The following is a 25,630-nucleotide window of genomic DNA, read 5'->3' as shown; positions in this document are numbered from 1 at the left end:
GTACAAAACGATTTACTTCATCCAAGCAATTCTCAAAGCACAGTTTCTTTCTGACCCTCCGCACCACGTCCTCCTCTCTGTGCCATGAATGCCTCTTTGCCTTTCATCATCTCCACCTCTGAGCTCCGACGTCAGGGGCGCACCCTTGAGACTGGTGGCCACGCAGCACACGTGTCCAACGCAGCGCGTGCAGAGCCCCACGTGTCTGAGCAATGACTGCACGAGCAGTCACTAACTCAATTAGTTACTTCCTCCATTCCGCAGGGCTGCCCGATGCTTTACAGCAATTAGGTATCATGATATGTGGGAGAAGCGAAAACAGTAATTTCTACGCCACGCTAAACACATTGACCTTTCTGTGGCTGTAAGTAAGGCACAAGCTGTGCCTCGGTCCCTGGGCTGCTGGCTGGAGGAGGCAGCCCTGCCTGGTCCCAGGGTGGCTGCAGCATCCTCCCCGCATTCCTGCCCTCATCGCACGCTGGCACGGCCTGTGTGCTCCGTATCACCTCAGTTATTTATTCATTTTAAGCTGTTGCGTGTAAGAATGCGCATCCTTCCTTCCAACAGCGTTACTCAAAGTATTTCTGATGCGGTTTGTCTATCATTTACCTGTCAAGATCTGGTTAACGATGTAGTGTTCTCCTTCCTGATAGCAGGTGACACTGCAAATCACTAGCAGAGCCGGGAGCTGGCGAGTAACTTCTGTGTAAGACAAAGCTAAGACAAATCATTCGTACAGAACTGAATCAAAAGAAAAAAATATTTCAGCTGCATTCGAGAAGACAGCTGCAAAATATGCATGGCCTTTTGGAGGATAAAACAGAATATGAAATATGCAGAGAAAACATTTCTGGATGACATTATCAAAAATGCTTAGCATATGGTTAGCAGTTTCCACTCAAGTGGAAGATAAACCTTTTATAGTCTATAGTAGGAGCCGTGATTTGCTTTCAACACACATTCGAAAAGCATGTTCAGATCAACCAGGTTAGGAGGTGATGCAGAAATTTGTCAGCTAAACAAGGCAGGTTACAGACCTGAGGGCGAGACACAAAATAAGATATTTAATTGCATAAGGGTCAGTGAAAGTAAGGACATGAGGCTAGAGAATTTTATTCATATTATTAATCCTCTTAAAATTACTGATAAATGGGTGGCTCCCTGAGGATGAGCTGTGGCACTGAGCCTCCAGTTTCATTGTCTAACGGAATATCTGAGATACATAAAGAATTAAGGTTCCTTCCCATGTTTAGTTGTACTAGACTGGATACCAGCAGAGGGTCACATTATCGTCCGTGAGAGGAAAGAAATTTAATGCATACTGATTATATGTTACTGCTAGAAGCAAAATAGCAACACTTTAAAGGAGTAAATGCTCTTTCTATAAATACTATGCATACACTGTAGAATGAAATTCCGGGTTCAAGAGCCTGGTCCTTTTTTAAACGGTTTATTAAGGAGTGGAAGCGCAATGGATGTTGTCATATTGCCCTCTCGTGGGGCGAGCTTGTAAATAGCAGCTAAAGATGCCCGAGCTGCGCTCTCCTTCCTCGGTGTCGCTGAGGTTTTGCCTGGCCTGAGCCTAGCACCCAGGGGTGCCTGGCCTGAGGAGAGTGTTCAGAGACCTGCCCATCCTAAACACGTAGTCGGAAAGTCCACAGACCTCAGGAATTGCAAAGATCATCCTGGAGTGCCGAAACATTAAGCAGCCCAAATATGCTAACGCTCCTCTTCTGAGTTTTTCCATGGGAGTTCACGTGGCAAGCAGCAATTAAAAAGCGGGTGGATAAACATCATTATTTTGTGGCATGGTGCGTGCCTTGAAATGCACATCAGAAGTGAGGCCAACGCTGTGAATGGGAGTCTATAGACAGATCCATCTTGCTTTCCTGTGAATGATGCCATCTATCACACAGATTGCTACAATTGCCTCCCACATTGTTATATCTCATCTCTATTCTGCGCTGTTCTCCTGGGAATTTTAAAGCAGCATTCTCCTGTCTAGCCGAGGTGCTTTTGTCACCCGTACTGAGAGAGTTGTCTGAGTGCTTCATGGTCTCTGGAATATTTATCCTCTCACTTTTCTTGTCGGGTAGGGAAATTCTCCATTTTGCAGATGACAAAGTGAGGCACGAGAATAATCGTCAGATCCAAAAAGAGATTTATGCATATAAAGTGGTGCTTAGGCAGACTTCGAGAGTCTCTATGCAAAACGTACATTGTCAAAAGCCCCGCTCTATGGCTAGAGATGTCTGCTAGCACGCAGAAAGCTGCAGTGAGTTCCCTTCTCTGCCTGAGGGAGACAGAAAGTGACAGTGGTTCAGCTACCTGGTACAAGCCATTCATCTCTGTATACGAAACAGAAGCTCCTGAACAAGACTGCCTTCAGAGAGGACTCCACATGCGGCCTGTGCTGCTAGCAGTCACACTGAGGAGGAGGAGGAGGCACAGCCTGGGAAGCTCCCAGAGGAGAAGGAATCAAGATATGATCTTGTCCTACCCTGCTGTGACTAGCTGAGGGAAATGCTGCCTTGTTTGTTTGATGCACATGACATCTACCACCCGAGAGGAAAAATGTCCCTGAGAGCCTGCTGCAGCGTTAAGAGGCACGCTGTACGTGGCCTTGTCTGCGCTGAGCTGACCAGGTAGGTGTATGTTTAACCCGGGAGGCTGTCTGGGGATTGACCTGCTGCATGCATTCAGAATTCATTGCCCTAGCCTGAACTATCCTGCAGCTCAATTAAGATGACTCTATCAAGTAACACAATGGCCTTCTTCTGTACAACAACCCAGAAAACACAAAACCTGAATCCTAGGCACTTTTAATCCCATGGAAGCTTGAGTCCCCAGCTCCCTGAGCTTAGAAGAATGTCCTAAACATCAGGCAGTGCATATTTGGGGTGGGAATGCTCCCCATGACTCCTGAAGCTGAGCCGTTGTGCATCTGAGAATGGAAGGACCTCGGCACCAGCAGAAAGCAGCTGTGACCCGGAGCCCAGAGCGCAGTGCATACGCTAAGATGAGGAGTCTGGCTCCTATTTTAGAGCATTTTATCTGCTTTAAGAGCACTGAGTTTCAAATTTCTTAGCAGCCTGAGGAACCACAGAATACCCCTCCCCAGACTAAATCCCAAGCGTACTCAGCCATGGGGCCCCTTGCCTGCTGCTCCCACAAAGACACCACTTCTGACTCTGGAGAGGACTGGTTCACTAAGAAGCAAGGATCACCTCTGTACAAAATGCCCCATAAGCTGGCTGCTAACTTATTTTCCTGTAATGCAAATCCATCGGTACAAAGTTCTGCAGGGGTGATGCTGCTTGGGGATTTAGCTCTCACCTCCTGGGTGCATTTCCGAATCCCTGGCTGTGGAAGAGAGCAGGCAAGGCACCACAGGCAGTGGTTTCAGGGCTGTGAATCCCTGCTTCCCTGGGGAAACATCAAAGACAAGGTTTTAGACACACAGCTCTCCGGGTGTTTCTGGCTGACTTGTTTAAAACTCCCCTGCGCTCAGTGATTTGGCTTTTGCATGTTCCCACTTGGACGCCTGATTTTTCTGTCTCTGCTGGAGAGTGCACGTCCCCTTTGGGGAGGGCAGCGGCAGGCAGGTGCTGGCAGCAGTGATGCCTCCCGCTATACATTGCAGCTCCTACAGCCCCACGCTGCAGGCCTGCTAAAAAACTCTTGAATGCCTAAAGTAACGGGCTGCTCCATTTTCTTTCTTGCATTTATGACAATTAGTGACCCTAGAGCCGATCTCCCCACAAATTGTTGGAAAAGATCATTCATGTTGCTTATTAACAGCTCTTAAATCTAGGCAACTAATGTTTAGACATCAAAATTAGGAGAGTAGCCTGCTTCATTTCCTTTGTATGCTGTGTGGAAAGAAAAGCTCACCAAGAAACTTTTCAAAGCTGGAACTAAAGATCAGGGGCAATTTTAGAGTTATCAGTGGTGGGTTACATTAAAATGCAATGCGACATCTGGATTTTCTGATTTGTCATCTGAAGAAGTCTTTCCCCACCAACTGTAAGAGTAGGCACATAAAACTAGGCACCCTCTTCCATTAAGTGGTGTGAATATTTCCTAAATGTGACTGTGTGAAGATGAATAGCATTAGCTCTTTTCATCTTCAAAATCCAGCACAGCAGTAAAGAAAAAAAAATGTGATATTAGGGAACAGATCCTGATTTTCTGCAGAATACAAATTTATCCTTTTGAATCCTTGTCCAGGAGGTCACTTAGGAATTGATTAAAAACTCACCCATAGAAGGTCATGTCTCAGTATGTACACATCTTGAAGCAGATGTTTAAGGATATAGCTATTCAGCAAAGCCCAGAAATGCATGCTTACATCCCACTGAAGGCCAATTTCCCCCATAAGTGCACTATTGAACTGGGATTTTGAAATACATCATCACCTCTGTTTAAAATCTTCCCTCACTTTGGAGCTCTACTGTTTCAGAAAGAAAAGCCATATGGAAGTAATCACGCACATTTTGTCTAGCAGATAGGCATTATAGCAGATTGTGTTTTCCCTTCAAGTGATTGTCCATATGAGCATGCAAACTGTGGTGTGCGTATATCCAAACATGCAAGATAAGATTTTTAGTTCTAACAACATCCATGCTGACGTATCTCCTGCTTAGTTGTGTAATAATCATAAGAGATCAACACACTCATCACTGCCTATCTACCAGCCAAATGAGGCTTCTGTTTTTATTTTTTTACATTTTGGCATGCTGCCCTCAGACAGACCTTACTATTTTTGAGCTTGTTTTCATTCTTAATTTTATTTAACAATTGGATTTACTTTCTTGGCTGTTGGCTCCTCAGAAGCATAGCAGAGTTCAGATTACAGATCCCATGTGTGTCCCTGGGGAACCAGTCAGGTGGCAAACTTGGGCCCTTCTCTCATGCCAGGCTCTTTCCAGCACCTGTCCAGACCCTGGAAGACAATACAGACTGCACGTACTAGGATGAGTCTTAAGTTCCTCCAAGATGCGTTATGGAGTAGCACCTATATGATATATACCTTTCTCTTCCCCACACCGGTCCTTCTAACAGCAGGTTCTTTTGCAACCTGTTTGGCAGTGAGCATGGGCAGACTGCAGAGCTCACATTTGCTCAGCACCCACAAACTAGACAGAACAGGCCCTGCAACTGCACATTCCCTCTTAGGGCCGTAAACAACAACAACAAGCAGGGGTCATGCTACCACTCTTGCAGACTGACTCAGTAAAGACAGTTCAAAACAATATCTTCACAAAATTTGCTGTGATCAGGGGCATCCCATGGTCAATTTTCTTATGACTTGGGAAGGTAGAAAGCCACAGATCTCTGTTCCTGAGCCAGTCTGTTTCTCCGAGGTGGCAATACCTGCCAGATGCCTTCCTTCTTGTTCTTCCCAAAGCTCTGAGGAAGGCAAGGTGTCTAATCACAATTGCAGTAATGTGGCAGAGATTATTTCGGTTTCTTGTGCAGTTCTTTCTGATTTCCCAATCGGTGGTCCCAGACTTCCAATAAAGGGATTTGGGGAAGGATGGCTTCATCTAACCTCAGATCCCTGCGTCTCACAGCATTGTGTCTGGAAGACTTTGGGATGAGAGTATGACTGATCTTCCTTAGGATGAAATCTCTGCATGAAGAGCACAAAGGAGTCTACTAGGTCTGAATGAAAGCCAGCGGACTGGGTTTTCGAGACTGTATGTAAATGTGCCTGTGAAATATAGGGGGATACTTTAGCAAGATCCTAGATATTTACTGAAACTTAAGAACATGAAGCTTTCCCTTAGTTTGTTGAAAGTGCATCTGATAGCTTTAGTCACCTTTCCCACAGAAAAGTACTTTATTTTTTTCTCCCAACAGTTGCACAGTTCTGAATTTCATTGCATTGATCCTCCTAGAAATTACATGTCCGATATGGAATATTGAATGCTAGGAGAAGTTAATATTGACGAACTTAAATTTCCCACTTGGTAGATGGATGTGAAGAAAGAAAGTAGGAATTTATAGCAGAATGAAAATTTGAAAATTTCTCCAAGTTTTTGGAGAAGTTATTTCTTTCATTAGACTTAGAGTTTAGCATATAGCGTACTCAGCGTACCTCTGAGTGGGTATGTGACTAATTCCTTAATATATATGTAAGACAATGAAAAGGGTATATTATCAATATCATAAACAAAAATTCATATTTTATACTCTTAGCTGTAACTGAATGAATACATCATGGATTGAAAAGGCAGTTTGGGTTCACTTGGCACTATTCACATGGCACATAATTTGGATCTGACCTCAATTTGTGCTCTAGGGTTTATGGTGAGTGAGAAAGGAACTGAAGGAGGTAGATGTGTGTGCTTCCTTGTATGCTGCAATACTTGGCCTTGAAAACTCACTGAAGTGGCCAATTTCATATAAAGTACTATATATATATAATATACATATAAAAAATATAAAATACTTAATGGACAAAATGACTCAAAGTCATTTGTTCTGTCAGCAGGTCGATGCACCAACAACCATGCTATGAGTATGCTTAGTCCCTTTTCCTGGCCAGTGATAAAGATGAATTGTTTTACTTCACAAGGTAACTTCATAAGGTGCCCTAACGATGATGCTTGTGCTTGCTTCAGAAGTCATACAATAAAACGTGGAGAGCAAAGAGTCCTGTGAGAGAGAACAACTATTGATCTAGGCCTGGCTCAGTTCTATTAACCAAGTTACGAAAAGTGTCTGAAAACAAATCAGATGTCATTCACCAGTGAGATAAAATACTGGGGAGATTGGTTTGATTTGCAATATTTTCATTGTTTGGCCACTTCATTGATAAATCAATCATTGGAAAAACAAGTGTGGCTGGAAACTCTCAACTTGCATTTGATCAAAAGAGAATGGGAATATAGCAAAGATTTTTGCTTCAATTTTTCAGAGGGATTCTGTTACGTATTTTATACTGCTGTTTGATTTGATTGTTCTTGACAACTTTCCTCATATGAGGCAGAATTCCCCATCTGGAAGAAATATTAACTCATCTCCCTTATACAGAATAAAAAGAACAATGACAGTTGGTTTTATCCCTGTGAGCAGATAAACAATGCTGTGCTCTCTGAAGATGTGAAGAGAACAATGTCTAAAGGAATTATTTTGGAGTAGTTAAGTAATCATAGAAGATGGGACAATTTTTTTTGTCTTGTTCTTATGTTTAACTTTTTCTAGATTTCCAAACTGTTTGTTGCTTGTGGTTATTCAGACCACCAGTAATTCTAAAAGGTTAGTGTGCATATGTGTACCTGTGTTTGAAAAACACAATAAGTAAAATTTTCTTTTTGTAGTGATTCTAAATCTTTGCATCTGTTGCAATAAGCATGTTAAAAATGATTTGCATATAGGTATGACATATCATTCTTTGGTTGTTTCACTCATTACTCAGTGAAGTCATGAAGGTTAAAGAGAAAAAATATGCGAATTAAAATGGTAGATTTATTTATCTAATTTTAAAAAGCTCAGTACCAAAGCCCACAGGGTTTCATACAGGTCCTAATTTGAGTTGTAAAAATTCCATTTCCCTTTTATGTCTTAGTAATGTTTCACTTCTCATTTACAGATATCATTGTTCTTTATCACGGGGAATTAAAACATAATAAAATCACAGTAACATTTCAAAAATATTTTTAACCTAAGAAGCTCTTCTCTTTATAATGGAAAACACGTACTACTCTCCCTACTTTATATCTGAGAAATTGCCACAGATACTGAAGGCACAGAGTAGGTCATTAGCTAAGGCAAGAGCTGAGATGAGTTTCTCTGATTTGTGAATCTGTGTCCTCACCACCTGATTAGGTAGCTTTTATTGCAGAAGCAAATATTCAATCTTTATTATGTGCACTGCAGTACAATCTAGCAAGCTACAAGCAGGGAGCTGAAACCTACTGTTTAGGGCAGCCTACAAACTCAAACTGAAAATATAGCTTAGCAGGGAAAATGATTGATGAAAGAGCAGTGCATCTCAGTGTATTTTTTACTGAGGGCCTATTTCTTTGTTTTTCTAAATATTCTGGCCAGTACGATGGCTTTAAGATGAATTTGACAACCTTATAGTCTTCCTTCCTCTCTTCAGAAAACTGGCAATGAAATAAGATTTCTGAAGTAGCTGCCATGCATATGTATCATTCAGTACCTAACATATAACAGAACCACAAGTGCTGACTTCACACTCTTCTAAACAAAATCAGCAATGATTGGAAAGGTAAACATCATCAATTATAGGATGAAGTCTAAAATCTTTTTCTGATGTTACATTTAAAGAGAATGGTCTCAACTATCCTTCGTAAGACTCGAGAAATGTTACCTAGCAGCCCTCTGCAGGCTGTGTTCAGTAGCGTCTATGAGACACTCATAATGAAAAGACTGTATACAGTTCTGCTAATTTTTGCAAGTTTTTGCTGTGTCTGTGGTAGATAACAGAGTATAAATACTATGTCCAGCCTTATCTGCCAGGACCAGCAACTTTCATTGTGAAAACTGAAGTTATGCTTAGTGATAAGCATTGTGGTGACCGTTAGTAGCGTGTGTCATTACACCTTATGATGTTCACAGCTCTGAAGATAGGAGCTAGGAGAAGAAGCAGTGCAAACAGTGCTGCTCCAAGGAAGGGAAAGGGAAGGCTGGGCAGCATCCCAGGAGCACTGAAATCTTGTAGGCAGAAGGGTAATGTGTTACCACAACCAGAGCCTGAGAGTCAGCACTACAAACAGACAGCAGAATGGGTCATTTAAAATTACCTCCCCTACACCTCAACTTGAAGTTTATACACAAGAAGAAATCTGGAAAGCCACTGGATTTGTCAAGAGAGCCTCAAGTGAAGATTCACCTGCAGTCTAACTATTACTTTAGACTGCTGCGAAGTGGACAGCTGATCTCAGAACAGACCTGTCGATAGCACAGAGTAAGTAGGTCTAATGGATTTCTATTGAGTTGCTCAATTTCTAATTGTGGGTGCAAAAAAATACAGTGCCTGCAGTATTTCTCACATGTGGTTACCAGAAATGTTTCCAGCAAGTAAAAAATAGCAAATGCAAATACAAATGCAAATGTAAATGCAAAACAAACAAACAAACTAAAAAAACACAACAGTTATCTAGGTCTCTGACACAAATATAACAGCAAACTTAGGAATGGCTTTAATCTTTCAGACCACCTTTGCTTTGTGCTTGCACTGAGGCATACAGACAAATACATGCACTCAAAAACATGTGTTAAAACACAGTTTTGCATAGTACAAGTGCCACTTCCATATAAATGCTTATAGGAATAAAATAATAAAATGCCATGGTAATAAATTACTATTAGCTTTTCATACCTTTCTTTTATAGTCTCATTTATCAAGCTACCTGAGCATGGTTTAGACATCTTCATGGATGTCAGCTCTGAAGAACAGGCACATCAGTTACCCGGGCCTTGTTGACCAGGCAAGCTGCTCTCCTGCCCACGATCAGTTCACCTCTCTGCTCACTCTGCAGATGAGAAGAAGGGCTGGGAGTGGGACCAAGACTCACTAAAGTCCCATCCAATGATTTCACCATCACAACCACCCTTTCCCAAAGCAGGGTAATTTGAAGGGCAGGCCTTAGAAGCAGACTATGTTCCTGGCCCTTCTCATTCATGGAAGTAGCCTGGCCTAGACACCCTTGCATGAACAGAAATGTAAAGTTTCCTGCAGGCATGAAAAATATTCTGTGAAAGGTCCAGAAAGTGTATCAGATAGAAAAATATGATACAAAATGCATTCTTTCCGTGGGACAGCTGACATTTCCATGTGGTGCCCAGTGCCAGGCAGCTTGTGGGAAGGTGCCAGGTTATCACACAGCCAGCACCCTCCGAACAGCAGCACACAGCCAAACACACAGCCACCACAGCAGGACATGGATGCTTTACATCATTCTTTCAGCAATATCTGAGGGTAAAAATGCATTAGTGTGGAATAAATGAAATGCATTTTCATTTCAGTGTCCATTAAACACAGCAATTTCAAGACAAGCAGAGTCTGTACGTAGAATCTAGAGCACTTAACATGTCAGCCATTAAACAAAATACAACATGCATCTTTAATTATCCTAGATTCATAGGCTGGTTTGGGTTGAAAGCGACCTTAAAAATCACCTGGTTCCACCCCCCTGCCATGGGCAGGGACACCTCCCACCAGACCAGGCTGCCCAAAGCCCCATCCAGCCTGGCATTGAACACCTCTAGGGATGGGGCATCCACAGCTTCTCTGGGCAACCTGTGCCAGGGTCTCACCACCCTCAGAGTAAAGAATTTCCTCCTAATCTCTAATCTAAATCTCCCCTCTTTTACTTTAAAACCATTCCCCCTTGTCCTATCACCACACTCCCTGACAAAGAGTCCCTCTCCTGCCTTCCTGTAGGCCCCCATCAGGTACTGGAAGGCCGCAGTAATTCTAAAAGGTGTTAACTACCCTATAACATCACTGCCATTTTGATTAAAATGCCTCAAATGAAAGAATAACAGGGAACTTGTAAAAAATTATAAGAAATTGCTTGTGAATGCAGAAGTCACAGAGAAGTATAAAATACGGCATATGCAGAAATTATTTCTCCTCTCCTTGTGCCACCTCGCCTCACCTCACCTCGCCTCTCCTTTCTCGATCCCTATTCACTTACCAAGGGTAACAGCACACCCGCAGTGTCACTTAGCGCTCTGTAATAGTCATAACAGCAGCTCTGTAAGTCCATGAGGCCCATGTTACAAATATTTCAATTGACAATTTATGACAAAGAAGTCAGATTTTTCCAAGACACAAGAATTTTCGGGGTATCTCATATACATGTGTTTGAAGGGTACAGAGGAAATCTCTACTGAAGCAAGCTAAGCCCTGCTCTGCGGGTGTGACTCCATGCGGAGGCATGGCATTACGGGGATGTCTCACCAGATGTCTCCCTTGTATCAAGTTCTTAGGTGCAAAGTTTTAAACTGTAAAGTCCAATTAGAAAACCTTCATGATTTCCATTTAAAAGATTCTATTTATGACTGTATAAATATTGCTGCACAGTCATTTGTTGGATGGGGAAGACAGTTTTAAAGTAGTTTCTTCATTCTAAATTATAATGTTCCTTAAAAGTGCATCGTTTGCTGATTAGATATATCAGTTTGTTTAGCTGCAGTGCCTGAAGCTTCAAATTTGATTGCATTCATTTTAATCACATAACTGGTCTTATTTTCAATAACATGGGGTTGTTTGTTCCAGATGCATTCATGAATTCTTAACTAATCTCAGTTATGCCACATGCTGGAAGCGATATTATTCTTACTAATTCCTAACATCATTAAAAACCAGCCTACATGGAGGAGAAAGAGGTGGGAGAAAGAAGCATCTTGTGAAATGATTTTAAAGTAAACCAGCTTAATTTCAAGTCTTTAATCATGCTTATGCTGCTTTAAGGAACAGGCTCCAAAACCACAAATGACCTTTGTGCCTCTGATATGAAGACCTTTATGCCTCTGATATGAAGACCTGATATCCCACATAGTGAGATTGACACTAATACACTTGGCTCATCTCACACTTCCCCTGGCTACATCTACATCTGACTTGTTTGCAATGACTTACCACACTCTCCTTCTTCATAGATGAAACCCACCTCCCAGAAGCAGCCAGCTGCTTCAGCTGCCAGCCCTGATTCCTCTGGCCTGCGGGACAAGGGAAGAGAAAAAGACAACAAAGGGAGGGAGCTCTATGTCATCGCACACTTTCCTGGCTGCTGTACCACCTCTTCTGCCTGGTGATCGGAGTGCCTCCTCACCCTGTACGGGGAATCTTACTGCTTGGGAGAAGAAAAACAAGAGTTTTCTGGGACTGAAAGGCAAGCGCCAAAGATGGTAAACATTTAACAAAGTAAGGCCGTGCATGTTTTTGGTGGAAAAAAACACATCCAGCTATGTACCTTCCATAGAACTTGTCTTCTCTCTGCTACTTGCTGGAAGAAGGCATTTCAGAAATCCTTGTTTTCAGCCAGGGGATGAAGTGAAAACAGGAGTGAATTAACTAATAATCTCACTGCCAACGCATGTAAACCTCTGTTCCTCACCTCATATATTCAACAGTTCCGCCTGTGGGCAATAAGGTGAGGAACAGGGATACAAGGTCATATGTTGGCAGCAAAACATATCCTGAGTGCCACAGAGCTCCTTTCACACTCCACTCACTGCCTGACAGTGAGCTGGGGGTGCCCACACTCCCCAGGACATACACGCAGGGGTATGTGGGTGGGAGAGTAGGAGCTCATTATCTTGTTCCAGAAGCTAATGATCTTCAGGTGCTATTTTAGGAAGAGGTCATCACTGGGCCATAAAATGCTTGGAACAAGTCCCCTCTCACTCAGAAACTCCCTCTATGGCAGTGGTGGGAGGAAGCCAGTGGAAAATTCCTGTGCTTAACAAGGTTGGATATATTGTTTTTCCATCTTTTTAACAGACCAAGCAACTGGAGTGACAGCCAAGACTGATACAGACTCAGCTCCAGGAAACATTCTGCAAGAATAGGACTTTGATGCAAATGGAAGTCCAGGACCTTACTGCAGACAGGAGTCAAGCCCATTGAAAATATCAGTCTGATCTACCAATGCAGGGTTGTTCTAATCAGAAGAGATATTTTAGACTTAAACCTATCTCCTGTACAAAATGACAGCTAAATCTAAAGGTGCATATGGGAAAATGTGACTAAGTACCCCAGTGTGTGCCTCTGAGCCTTCCTACACTGGAAGGTGAAGTGATGTTAAAGAGAGGGAACAGTTTGTACATTGGCTAACGTGCAGAGGTTTAATTTCTCCACAGTAGGTAGCCAGCACTGACATCTGTGAAAGCCACTGTGTGTTGAAGAACAAGAATCCAAATGTGGGTCATCCAGAAAGCCAGCCAGTCCAGCCCTGCCAGCAACAGCAGCTGCACTTACAAGAACAAAGGCAGAAGTCTTTATTGCAGTGACTTCTGATGATCGAGCCCAGCATCCCTTTCAGCAGAGAGGCTGCTCACCAAGCTGTATTTCAATGCCTGATTTCCGAAAGCTGATGGATTTTTTTTCCAGGTTTTGAATCTGAAAAAGGAGAACAGAGAAGGACAGGCAGCAAGAGAAAATGGCAAATGCAGGCAAATTCATATAAACCAATTGTGACTCTAAAAAGTAGTGTCAAGGTTCATCTTTTTTGCAAAAGTGCTGAAAGCAATGAAGCGGAACAAAACAGACTGACTTCACCAACAGCACTGTGCAAACCAGCAAATAAACACAGGGTATATGGGTAGGTATAACTGTTTGGTTGTGTTTGTTTCTAATAAGGTATAAAAATAAAGGTAATAATCAGAGAAAGCAGTGCTTTTGTTTTAAAAAGACTTGCAGATTTGCCAGAGCAAATTTTATTTTCAAATTTAAAATGAGCTTACACATACATATATATACTTTTTTTGTGTATACCTATCATATACATATGTTCTTTTTTTCTACATTGCCTTTTTAATTAACAAACTTCAAACATCTGGCTTATAGGCAAATTATAGTAACCACGTGGGGTCGTTCCCACGGGTTGCCATCCTTCCCGAACTGATCCTCCAGGGGCTTCCCACAGACACAGATCCTTTATTTTAAGGATGTTAGCTGTACTTCTGACCCAAATGATTTTCTGAATCAGAGCCAAATTTTGTAATCCAAAATTTATATCTCAGTACCTGAACATTTTGCTTATCTACAGGGAACAAGAATGTCTCCCTGCATAATTCATGATGCTGTGAATTATTTTTATGCATCTTCCAGCTTTTTTTTTTAAAAGGCATTTGCAAACTGAAGACTAGAAAAACAAAAACGCTTAATGGCGTTCTGGAACAATCTTAGACCATGATCTTGCAAACAATAATTACTGAGAACAGTGAGGTACCATTCATATATATAAGCTAAATCCCAGGTGTAAACATTTGCTGGATCACAGTTTACACATTTGAGGGTGGAAAAAAAATAAAGCAAAAATATTTTTGTTCAAAGTCCAATACTTCCTACTATTGCAATTTATGACTTTGTAGCTTGCTTTTACTAAAAAAAAGCAACACAGATTACAATGTATTTCACATTTCTACTACCTCCCCCTGGGATGCTGAACAAGCAAAATAGCATAAACTCCGATAAATGAATCTTCATCAAGCAGTCTAGCACAGCTTCTATGCATCCCATCAGACTAACGTAGCAATGAAATGAAGACAGACGGCATACTAATCACAAGAGCTGTAAATAAATGTGAACAGAAATTGATTTTGAGATGTTCTTGGCACTTTCCCAAGAAAACATTATCACTGTATTAAGAAAAAAGTACTCCATACGTTGCTTCAGGCTTCCTAAGAATTAAAAACTCTGACCTCTGGTATTTTCTCTTTTGACAGACCTGGAGCTACTGTAGAGAGTCCAGTGAAGGGCCACAAAGATGATGAAGGGACTGGAGCACCTCTCCTGTGAAGAAAGGCTGAGAGAGCTGGGACTGTTCAGCCCAGAGAGGAGAAGGCTCAGGGGGATCTCATCAGTGTCCATAAATACCTGAAGGGAGGGTGCAAAGAGGGTGGTTTCAGTGGTGCCCAGCACCAGGACCAGAGGCAGTGGGCACAAAGTGGAGCCCAGGAGGCTCCCTCTGAGCCCCAGGCAGCCCTTCTGTGCTGTGCGGTGAGGAGCCCTGGCACAGGCTGCCCAGAGAGCTGTGGGGTCTCCTCCTTGGGGATCTCCAAAAGCCGCCTGGGCATGGCCCTGGGCAGCCTGCTCTGGGTGGCCCTGCTTGGGCAGGGCTTGGAGCAGGTGGCCTCCAGGGGTCCCTTATGAACCCAGCCATGCTGTGAATACATTGAGAGTTATGTTTTGAAATGTATCAATCTGGAAAATTTCCAAGGTAACTGGAGTTCTCTTGAATATCAACCTAATTTATTTTCAATGTCCTAAATTAAGTCACCTGTTTTATTGTTTGAGGGGGAAATAACTATACATGCTAAGCCAGGTTAATTTGTTTTTCTAGGTCTGCCATCATAAAGTATAACTCATTGGGATCCCATGGAGAGAAGTCAGTATTCTGCTAACTCATGAAAGCACCTAGACCAGGCTGCTCCTCCTTGCACAAAGTTAGACCTATGCAATTTTGCGTGACTTCATGTGCCCTAACCTAGGCTTCTTTACTCCTTGGGGTCTGCTGAAAATAGCTGGGATAGAAAGTTCTTAGAAGTCTCATATGAAAGTTTTCATTTTTGCAAACCCAGCTTTGCAGAAAAGTTGCTAGTTTGACCCAAAAAAAAAAAAAAAAAGGAAAACCAAACCAAACCAAAAACCAGCAACACCTAAAAGAAGTTTTGTTTCTGGGTAATAGAGTATTTCTATGTGTAAGTACATATCTTGTAACACACGTTGTATTACCCGGCACTTGAGCCTCTCAAATTCATCAAGCTAAGAGATGTTAGATCTGGTCAGTATGTGTGGCAAAGATGGAAATTTTTAAAATGTTCAAATTCTGTACTGGTTTTGATGACTTGGGACTCGGAAATCTTCTATCCAGATTAGAATCAGCATGTATCCAACTTCCTAGCATACCGTTAAGGGGTGCTTGTTTCTTTACCTTTCCTCAAGGACATAAAACCAACTTCACCATTACTTGTATTCAAGACCCCAGGACATTTTCTTGTCAGATTTGGTCACATAGCCTGAAATTCCAACATTTTTCTATTTGTGCTTGCAGCTGTGCCTGATCTTGGGGCTGCAATGAGCTCGGTTACCATCCTCAGTTTTCTTCACCACCTGCAGGTGCTGTAGGTTGAGGCCCGCTGGGTGAGGTCCCTGCCCTGGCAAGCAGAAGCATGATTTGTTAATAAAAATCTCACATTTCCATCACAACAATTACTGAGATTGGGCAGCACAAAGGGAACAGCAAATGTACAGAGAAGAAAATTCAAGTAAAATGTGACAGATAAAAATGTTAGCTGCTTTCAGGTAAAAACATTACTTGATTTCAGATATTGATTTTTGCTCTTGTACTTTGAAATGGTTCCAAATTCCGGATCTGACCAAAACATTACAATTAAAATCTTGGGTCTCACATTAACATCAGTGGTAGAATAGATGCACATAAGGAAATTTAAAATTGACGATATGTGTTGTACTGACAGACTAATTAGTCAGACAAAAATAACTAGTTTGTTTTAATATCAATAATGGAGTGCACAGTGGGATTTCTTGCTTCCTTATCGTGTTGGCTAATGCTGGAGCCATGCAGAGAACTGCAAATTAACTACTGTTCTCTAAGCATACAAAAGTACTCTTGGTTCATTAGAAATCACCTTGAACATACAAAATCAGACACAATTTGCATGACAAAGAAACTGAAGATTGTGAGAGATGCATCTGAGAAAAAGAACTCCACCGTCCTGCCAGTTTGAGTAGGTTCAAGCCAAGGGAAGGAAGGCTAGGAATAACCATGCCTGTGGGTGGCTCAGGATGGGGTCTGCATATGCTGTTTTGAAGACAGATTTTTGCCAGATAAGCCCAAACTTAGAATGTCAAACTTCCTGCTCTGCAGAGAGCCTCGGCATTTGACAACAACTGTGTGGTGATTCACCTGTCTATAAATGGGCAAATCAGCATACAGAGAGGTACTGAAAAAATGTAATACTTTTCCCCAATGAAAAATCTTCAGAGACTTCATAACAGTAGCTATGTTTTTATCTGTACTGATACCATTTCTAAAGTAGGGCTGCCTTTTCAAGGGGATAATGTGATATTCTGTAACCAGAAGTAATTCTGTAAGTAATAAGTGCCTCTGCCCACACTTTCAGTATCTTGTTACAAAAACAAAAACACAAAAACCAAAACTAAAACTAAACCAAACAAAACCTCTCTAGCCTCATTTCCAAGGAAGCAAGGCATACACGGTCATGCATAACCGTCCATCTACCTTTTCATCATTTCACACTATTCCCGTAATTTTGCACCTGTTGGCCAATTTCAACCAAATTTGGTAATAAAGACAGAGCCTCAAAGAAATTCAATTCCTATTCAATTCCTAAGCTTCATGAAACTGAGCTGTGTACAGAAATTTAGTGCCCCCTTGGAGCAAGAAGCAATTCAATACAGCCCCTTGCTTGCACGGGCCAGCTATAACTCAACTCCACTCACCAACCAAATGGGAACAGCCCGGCTGGGATGCAGAGACCACGGTGAGAAATGCCGACAGAAGACAGGCCTGGGAGTAAGATGGCCACTATGAAAAGTAGAAAACAAACCAGTAAGATGCCAGATCTTATTAGTTTCACTGTTCATAGCCCGGCTTGTTTAACAACAAATACATGCAAGTCCCAGAATGTCGGTCTGCTGCATAGAAGCACAAGAGCAGTCATTGTAATCCCACTGGAATTCAAATGATGTGGAACAATATAAATATTTGACACAGTATTTAACATAATCTCTGTGAAATGGTGTGCTTTATCTTCTGATAGACAACTTTCCTTGTGATGAAATGGCAATATACGTGCACTAAAACATCACTTCTGTCATGCAGCAATCGTGTTTGTATTATCGACCACGCACAAGTAACGGAGTAAAAGGCTGGCTTAGGAAAAGAGCTTCCACTGTGCGATGCCAAGAAGTACTTCATTTTCAAAATAGGTTCACACATCACTGTCAATTATTGTCAAGGAATGAAAATTCAAAAGCTTTTGTACGGCTGGTGAGCAGAGTCCATATAGTACAGGGCAGCCCAAGCTGAGAAATGAAAAAATACTTACGGTAAGAAACCATAAGTGTAAGTCTCTGAGCAGCCAGAGACTGCCAGGACAAGGATGTGGCGGGTGAATGACAATGGTGTGAAGCCCCTGGGACCGCCCCTGCTGTGGGACTGTCACTCCTGCTCAGACTTCTCTGTGTGTTGGCTGCTAGCATGGTCTCTGCAGTGCGCAGTGGCATTTCGCTCTTCAGGAACCCATGGCAGGGAAGGTAGACAAAGGGCATATGGGGAAAATGGGTACTCCTTTTCTAATGGGGACATGAAACAGCTCTGCCTAATTCACCCACTTCTGTCAAATGCTCAAAACCAGCTGCCTATCAACCATGCGCTGATTGCAGGGCAGGGTCAGAGGTGGTCCTGTAAACCCCAGAGCCACTCAATAGGAGTGTGGATACTCAGGACAAAGCCTGAGCAGGCAGGGCGAGGAGCTAGCTGCAAATGTGACCTGCAGTGGCAAAGCTCTCCTGAGAGGGAACAGCAGCACCACGCAGGACGGGGTACTGATGGCTGATTTCCATACGTAGTTTGGGAATTCAACTAGCGTTGAATTTAAGAGCCAGTGTGCTCAAACCAGCCTGAACAGCCCCTAGCACAACCCTGTTCATGTGAGCTACGTGGCAGTTCACACCACTAATCACACATCTGTTGCTGGAGCTCAGCCTGGGTATGAGCCCGATGTTTCACCTCTAGCTCAGGAGAGAGGTGGAACGCAGTGTACGAACAAAACTGGCAACCGTGTGGGTATGCAAAAACCCTGAAGGCTCACTGAATTGATACATCAGTATAAAAGCACGTCAGACAAATGACAGACTACCCTTTAAGACACTTGTTAGGAAGTGCCTCCAGTCCCAACACTACAACAGAGGACACACTACTGTGCCCTGTCAGAGATATCAGATGGCGCTGATTCCCTAAAGGAATATGTAAATAAGCACGTGGAAGCGAACAAGCATGCAGGAACAACTACACCAACAAGTAGTCAGCCCTACCTGGAGCAGGGTTTGGGCTAGATGACCCCCTGAGGTCCCTCCCAACCATGGAATAACCGCAGTTATTCCATCATTCTACATTTTATCAACGTGCGACAAACACATACCCAGAATATGCGTTCTGTAACGACAGATTTATTCAGATGGAAGAACAGCTTTGAGGCTTCCAGTCCCTCCTCACCCATTACCTCCACCCACCACACCTGTGTCACACCCTTTCCTAGTATAACCTGCAGCTTGTCTCCAGCTCTGTGGCTTCCAGAAGCATAGCATGCCTAGGGGGCACAAACTAGTGCAGAGGGATGAAAGAGAGGAAATTCACTTTTTTCCTCAAGCTGAAGCCACACACCACAGGCCAACAATTCCTCTGGGACCACAGAGGAGGGTGCACCTCAGGCTATGATCTGATGAGAGACACATGAGGAGGCTCAGGTGAGACTTTATTGCTCTCTCCAGCTACCTGAAAGGAAGTGGTTGGGAGCTGGGGGTTGTTGGCCTCTTCTCACAGTTAACTAGAGATAGAACTAGAGGGAATGGCCTCAAGTTGTGCCACGGGAGGTTCAGATTGGAAATTAGGAGACATTTCTTCTCAGAAAGAGTAGTCAGGCATTGGGATGGGTTGCCCGGGGCGGTAGTGGAGTAACCATCCCTGCGGTGTTCAAGGAAAGGTTGGACGTGGTGCTTAGGGACATGGTTTAGTGGGTGACATTGGTGGTAGGGGGATGGTTGGACCTGATGATCTTGGAGGGCTTTTCCAACCTTAGTGATTCTGTGATTCTATGATCCGTCCTTCTCTTCCAGTCATATCAGGAGTGCATCTATGCATGGTTTGAGTGAAAAGGATACAGAACACTTCTTATCTGTAAGCATGAAACTTTCATACATGAAAACACATGCAGTTTAAGACTTAGTCAATTTAAAAAAAAATTGTATACAGCTAGAAGAAGCATTTCTGTAATTTTTCTTCAGCTCTTCTGTTGCCTTTGGTGGTTTAATACTCCTGTACAAAAAAAGTACAGCAGAAACTGTCGTTCTCATTTCTTGTTGATTGCTCCATGACTTCCGCTAGCCCTACAGTGTCTAAGCACTCTTCACTTTGTCAAAAGACTCTTGAGAGCACTGAAGACATTCCTCTTCTGCATGCGATTACTGAATCCTTTCTAAAAAATATTGTAGCAGTCTTACTTGACCCTGCTTAAGAATAGCATTGCTAATGCACTGATTTTCCTGTGAAGTTTGTATTTTTCTTGAAGTCTTTGCTGCTGAGAGCGGCAAAGATCCATTTCCACTTGATGAGATTCTCAAAAAGATGTACCTAAGCCAAGGAGACTCGCTTGGTTTCTTTCAGTGCGGGGAGACAAGCACCTCCAGCAAAGGGATTCCTTCACCATCAATGGGAGGACCTCATCCGACACGCTTCCCTCCCAAAAAGCTTGCAGGAACATATCAGCCCTTTAAATGTGAATGATAAGACTGAAAATATGAAACAAGCATCCTCAAAATGTGGGGAAAAAAAAATGTGTCAGAATGAAAAAACAAAACTTCCAAAATTTCACTTACAAGATCATTTTTTAAGCCTGGACACTCAAGGCTGGACATATCATTGCAAATATGTATACTTGTGGAATGGGCAAAAGTCTGTCCATATCAGTACTTGTGGAATGGGCCAATACAAACCTAGAAGCACCATGAACATTTTCAGAGAAGTATAAGGAGTTTTGCTTTCAGAGACCGACAACCAAGTATCTTGGTTAATTTACTGTTTATTAACTTACATTTCTATGCCAATGGTGTCATCTATTGTTACAACTCAGCACATCACAGTTTCCAAACATGCATGCAAAGGAGATGACTTTATAAGAAATGTTTTGATTTGTATCAACTGTAATTTGATTTCTTAAGCTTAAATGTGTAGCATTTGCTGATAACCCACTGTAACATCTATCCGTTTGAGAAATGTAGGGAACTGTTAGGGAAATGTAGGAAAAAACTAATCTGAGGAAAAAACGTTGACCATAACGTGTTGAATTCAAAGGAATCCAACAGCAACAGCATGGTGCTTGAAGCGTTTGCTGCTAAGTGCCTTAATCCAAAGCCTACCGGAGGCAATGGGTTTCTTTGAGCTAAACCACATTATTTGTCCTGCTGTTGTGTACTGGGAACTGGAAGAAGAAAGGCGTTATGTGCAAAGGAGCTATGGAGCCACAGCTCTAGGAAAATATTTTGGCGTCCAGAGGACAGCGGTTTTGGTCTTGCTAAAAGCCGTGCCAGCACTGGCTGGTGCCTCTGGCAAGATGCTTTTTCCAGCATCCATGGGGAGGCCCTGAATCACTGAGGGTGCATCTACTAGAGGAAGTGCCAGGGGCTGCCAGCTGACCAGAAGTCAAGGATTTTTGATGATAAATTCACTTCTGCACCAGTTCACGTACCCAGGGGAAGATGTGACAACTGTGTATTTGCCTCGCACAGGGGTCGTTCTTAGCGCTCGCCTCAAGCTTTTCCTTTGTTGGCGGTGGTTTTGTTTGTTTGTGTTAACCAGGAATCCATCCAGTGCCCTGGACCCGTTCCTCACAAGCTCTGCTTGGCTCACGCATGACAGCAAGGAGCCGAAGCCTCCCTTGTGCCAGCCTGTCAGGGACTCCCCCACCCTTCCCCTCTTCCCGGGGGTGCCCCCCACCCCTCAGCGGCCACCCCCTCAGCCCGGGGACCGCTCCAGGGCTCCCCGAGGGTGCTGCGGGCAGGCTCTGCGGTCGGTGCCTCCTCACCGCCCCTCACGGCGGCCGCGTCCCGCCCGCCCCGGCGGCCCCTCGCCGCCTCCCTCGCTCCTCCCTGCCGCGCCGCCGCCTCCCCGCCCGCCGCCCTCCCGCCGCGCAGAGCCGGGGCATGGCGAGCCAGCGCTGCTTCGCCAACCGGTTCGATGACTACCAGGGGGCGGCGGCGGCGGGGCCGGACGCGGAGGCGGCCGTGCCTCTGGTGACGGCCACCATCGAGCGGATCCTGCGGGAGCTGCCGCCCCTGGGGAGCTGCCAGGGCGGGCTGTACGGCGGGGTGGCCGGCGTGGCCTACATGCTGTACCACGTCGCGCAGTGCCCGCTCTTCGCCCCGTCGCGGGACGCCTACCTGCGGGCGGCCCGGCGCGTCGTGGACGCCTGCCTGCGCCACCAGGAGCGGGGCGGCGGCGAGGCCGACACCCGGGCCGCCTTCCTGCTGGGCGGCGCCGGCGTGTACGCGGTGGCCGCGCTGGTTTACCGAGCCCTGGGGCTGCCCGACTTCGCCCGGCCGCTGGGCAAGTTCCGGGAGCTGAGCGAGGTGTGCGCCCCGCTCTCCTTCCTCGAGTGCGGCTCCGACGAGCTCTTCGTCGGCCGCGCCGGGTACCTGTGCGCCGCCCTGGTGCTGAAGCAGCGGCTGGGCATGGAGGTAAGGGCCCGGGGAACGAGCATTGACATCAACGGCACCGGGTCTGGAGTAATCATCAACGGCACCGGGTCTGGTGTCTGCTGGGGTGGTGGCTAGCGCGGTGTCCGAGCGGCGTTCGTTAGGTTTGGGGTCCTGTCCCCGTGTCGGGTCCGATCTGTGCTCCCTCTGTTAGTCCCCGGTTTGCAAGTTGGTGTGCTGCTGGCTCTTCTTCCTCCCGGGAGAGCGAGCCGCTGTTAGGAGTAAGTAGATGCTGCAAGGAGAAGCAGTGCCTGCCCCGTCCAGTGCCGGTCATGGCAGTCGGAGTCCGAGGAAATCCATTTAATGGAGCACCGAGGAGGCTCCGGCATATCCAGAGGAGGCATGGAGCATGCTAAGCCAGGTGAATTTTTTGATTACCTTGAGCAGAAATCATTTCGGCACTGAGCAATTAACATAGCATGCCAACAGGATTTTGTCTGAAGTACCATAAACATAGAAATTGTTACGTTATGCGTAAACATACCATGTCCAAACTTTTCATTCCGACAGCATTTCCGATGAGAGGAAAGTTTTGTAGATGCGGCAGGACCGGTCTGAGGGGTTGATGGTTCCTCACAGAGGTCTAGGCCACCTTTGTAGTTCAGCTTGCACAGGGGGAGTGTGTCCCGGTACCTACGTCTGTGTTTCTGGGGGGACTGCGATATACCAGCTCTATGAGATCACACCCTGGACCCCACTGCCTCGTTTATTTCCCCCTTCTGTTTGTTTTGCACCCCTGAGAGCAATCCCTGAACAGTCCTTGCACTTGGGAGAGCAGGTGCAACCTCCTGATGTGGTCTGACAGGCAACGCAAAGAAGGGGAAAGCTCTCCCTCTTTGCTTGCTTGCTGAAAAATTAGACTTTGCAGCTGGAAAGAGTTAAATTTCCCCACAGGTGAGCACAGGTGTGCACATGTTGTGGAATCTCTCTGGCAGGTGAGTTAAGGACAATCGTAGAGGCTCTATTTTGCCATGGTTGCATTAAGATGTAGTCTGTGTCCCCTTGCAGATGTTTTAATCAGGAAGTTAGATGTCCTTCCGTAGTATTATTTATTCTGTCACCACAGTGTAATTTCAAATGTGCAGTGAAAGAAATAAATGAAAATATTTAAACTGTGTTAATAAAACAACTTCATTTTTTACTTTAATAAAAATTGAAACTTTAAAATATTGTGCTCCTTAAGTGAGCAAGATGATAATGATCTGTAGCCTGTGTGCTCATGCTTTAGCAAAATTCGTGTCCACTGATAAAAGTTCCCTTCCTAATACAGGATTATTTTAATTAGTGCATTGCCAAACCAGATCCTGCATCTTTTAACGAACGAGGAGAGGGATGCCCAGAGAGAATGCATGCGTTTTTTTTTACCCAAGGTCAAACAGAAGGCCAGGTACATCCCAGAATAGAAGCGATGCCTTGTGATTCTAACTGCTGGAAAATGCTACCTCCTGTAATTTGATTGTGCACAGTCTCACATGGCTCATTGCAGCATGTTTTCTTGTGGCCCACGTTCTTCTTCTGATGCTGCTGCGCAAACATTTCCAGCACAAAGTGAAATCCATTCACATTGAAATTTGGCCACTGCTGCCCATATGGGTATTTATTCCTCTGAATAAGTCAAATTGTAACCTACATATGAGAAATCGATTGCCCTTGAAGAAAGGCTTTTTGAGGAAATTTTACAATTACTTTTGTGGGTTTGGTGTTGGTCTTTTCCAGGCAGGGCAGGAAGGAGACTGCTTTATTTCAGTAAATACTAATTTAGCTCAGCTGCTGTGCCCTGATGTTTTGGTCCTTTGCTAAACAGTCTCAGTGTTTTAAGGCTTCACATATTCTTAAGAAAGTTAAGACTGTCCTGAAAGATGCTGTCAGTTGAATAACATTGCCCTCCTGTGAAGAAGGCATTTGGATTCTGCTGGTTTTCAGACTTCTAGGCTAATACAGCATTTTTCCCCTATGAATTAATTGTGAGTTTTTGCATGAGTAAGGATTACTCAGGCAAGGATTAAGAGGATCTGACCTTCTTGATGCAGAAGACACTGTGCGTTAGGAAGGATGGTTGTTTTCATCCTTTCTTTAATCTCTATTATGTTGTAATCAGTACTTCACAGAGAGAGAGGTGAAATGTTGTTCTTGCAGAAACAACATATCATTTGTACAAGCTAGGTATAGATAAGGCGCTTGTACTTGAGCAGTCCTTAGCCCCTGTGTTTTCACTGTTAAGGGGAAATTTTGTTTCTGCTCTGTCTTCTTCAGGTACCTCTTTTTCTGACGTTTCTAGTGTTGCTTCATTATGTATGCTTGGGGAAATCCATTAGTTCTGCTTTTAATTCTGCTCACTCAGTCTCTGCTTGCTCGTGCAAACAGCAGTAAGAGACCATTAAAATGGTGGTCTTGGCCCCCTGTTCAGACGGTATTTTATCCTCTCCTCGTGGTTTCTCAGCGACGTTTCTGTCCCATTTCATGGCCGATGGAGCATGGTGTGCTTTTGGCAGTTGCAGTGCCTCCGGCAATGTCACTGTCGGATGACGGAGGAAAAGGTACAGAAGTTCAAGCGGCTTCTTGCATCACCATCTGCTAGGATGTTACGGCCTTTTAGCCCAGCTCGGGTTTTCTTTCAGTAACTGGCTGAACCGATGGGCCTGACTGACTTCCACTAGCTGTGTTGCAGTTATGTACCATCGAAGAGGCAAAACTGCGTCACCGCCTGATGGTGTGGTTTCAGTCGAGGAGCAGGACATTGCGGGCATCGTAAGAGGTTACCCACCACCTGTGGGTGACCTTCCTATCTGTAGCAGAGAGGTGCCTCGGGTTCTTTTTCAGACAAACGAGATGCCATGACGTGCAGTGCCTGGGCACTGACAGGTCCAGCAAGTGTATTTCTGGGGGAGAATGAAAATTATTTTCTTTCAACCCCTCAGATGTCTCTGGATGATATTACTTGTTCCTCAGCCTCTTCCTTCTACCTAGCATTTCAACGCTACTGTAGGTTACTTCTCTCCACATTTTTGGTCTATTTTTTTTTCCATCTCTTAGAAAAAGATACAGAAATTATCAGAGGAAGGAGCTTCCCGAATCCTGCCTAGAACATGTTCCTTTAAGACTTTTTAAAGTGTAATGTGAGATTATTCATGCTGAACATAGTGTTTATGAAAGACACTTGATGGATTGGTCTTACAAAGGGAGATCTGCAAAATACCCACTGAAGAGGTGCACCCCCAGGTTCAAGGTTCCCATGTCGGGCTTTTTATCTGACCCGTGCCTGAAATGGAAGGGTTTTCCTTTGAGGTGAGATTTCATTCTGTTTCTATACCCTTTAAAGTCATCTGTGGAAGAATTTGCCCGTTTATCTGAAATGGGGTGTTTGTAATGTTAAACACTGTGGTGCTAGCTGGAGCTCTACTGATT

The 25,630-nt window shown here is 44.1% G+C and overlaps 1 protein-coding gene and 1 long non-coding RNA gene across 6 annotated transcripts in view; one reads left to right on the top strand and one right to left on the bottom strand.

Annotated features, from left to right (window-relative positions):
• Window positions 1–11,718: 11,718 nt before the first annotated feature.
• LOC310895104 lies at window positions 11,719–17,247 on the bottom strand. The gene is made up of 3 exons (XR_014580462.1): window positions 17,195–17,247; window positions 14,436–15,864; window positions 11,719–13,105 (listed from the first exon to the last, which is right to left on the bottom strand). It is a non-coding gene; the product is annotated as an uncharacterized lncRNA (long non-coding RNA).
• Window positions 17,248–19,047: 1,800 nt separating this feature from the next.
• LANCL3 (LanC like family member 3) overlaps window positions 19,048–25,630 on the top strand; it is a 39,855-nt gene continuing 33,272 nt past the window's right edge. For 2 of the 5 annotated variants that reach the window (XM_083825836.1, XM_083825835.1), the window contains exons 1-3: window positions 19,048–19,222; window positions 19,592–19,652; window positions 20,139–22,207. In XM_083825836.1, the coding sequence (XP_083681962.1) occupies window positions 21,383–22,207 (825 nt within the window). In that variant the 5' untranslated portion in view covers window positions 19,048–19,222; window positions 19,592–19,652; window positions 20,139–21,382. Of the gene's footprint in view, window positions 19,223–19,591; window positions 19,653–19,892; window positions 22,208–25,630 lie in introns of those variants that run through there. The other 3 variants (XR_014580403.1, XM_083825833.1, XM_083825834.1) reach the window with 2 other exon arrangements.

This window comes from Anser anser (assembly GCF_964211835.1).
Source record: "Anser anser genome assembly, chromosome: 1".
In the NCBI taxonomy this organism is placed as follows: Eukaryota; Metazoa; Chordata; class Aves; order Anseriformes; family Anatidae; genus Anser; species Anser anser.
The sequence above is the reverse complement of the archived record's forward strand: the minus strand, read 5'-3'. Positions and strand labels throughout refer to the sequence as shown.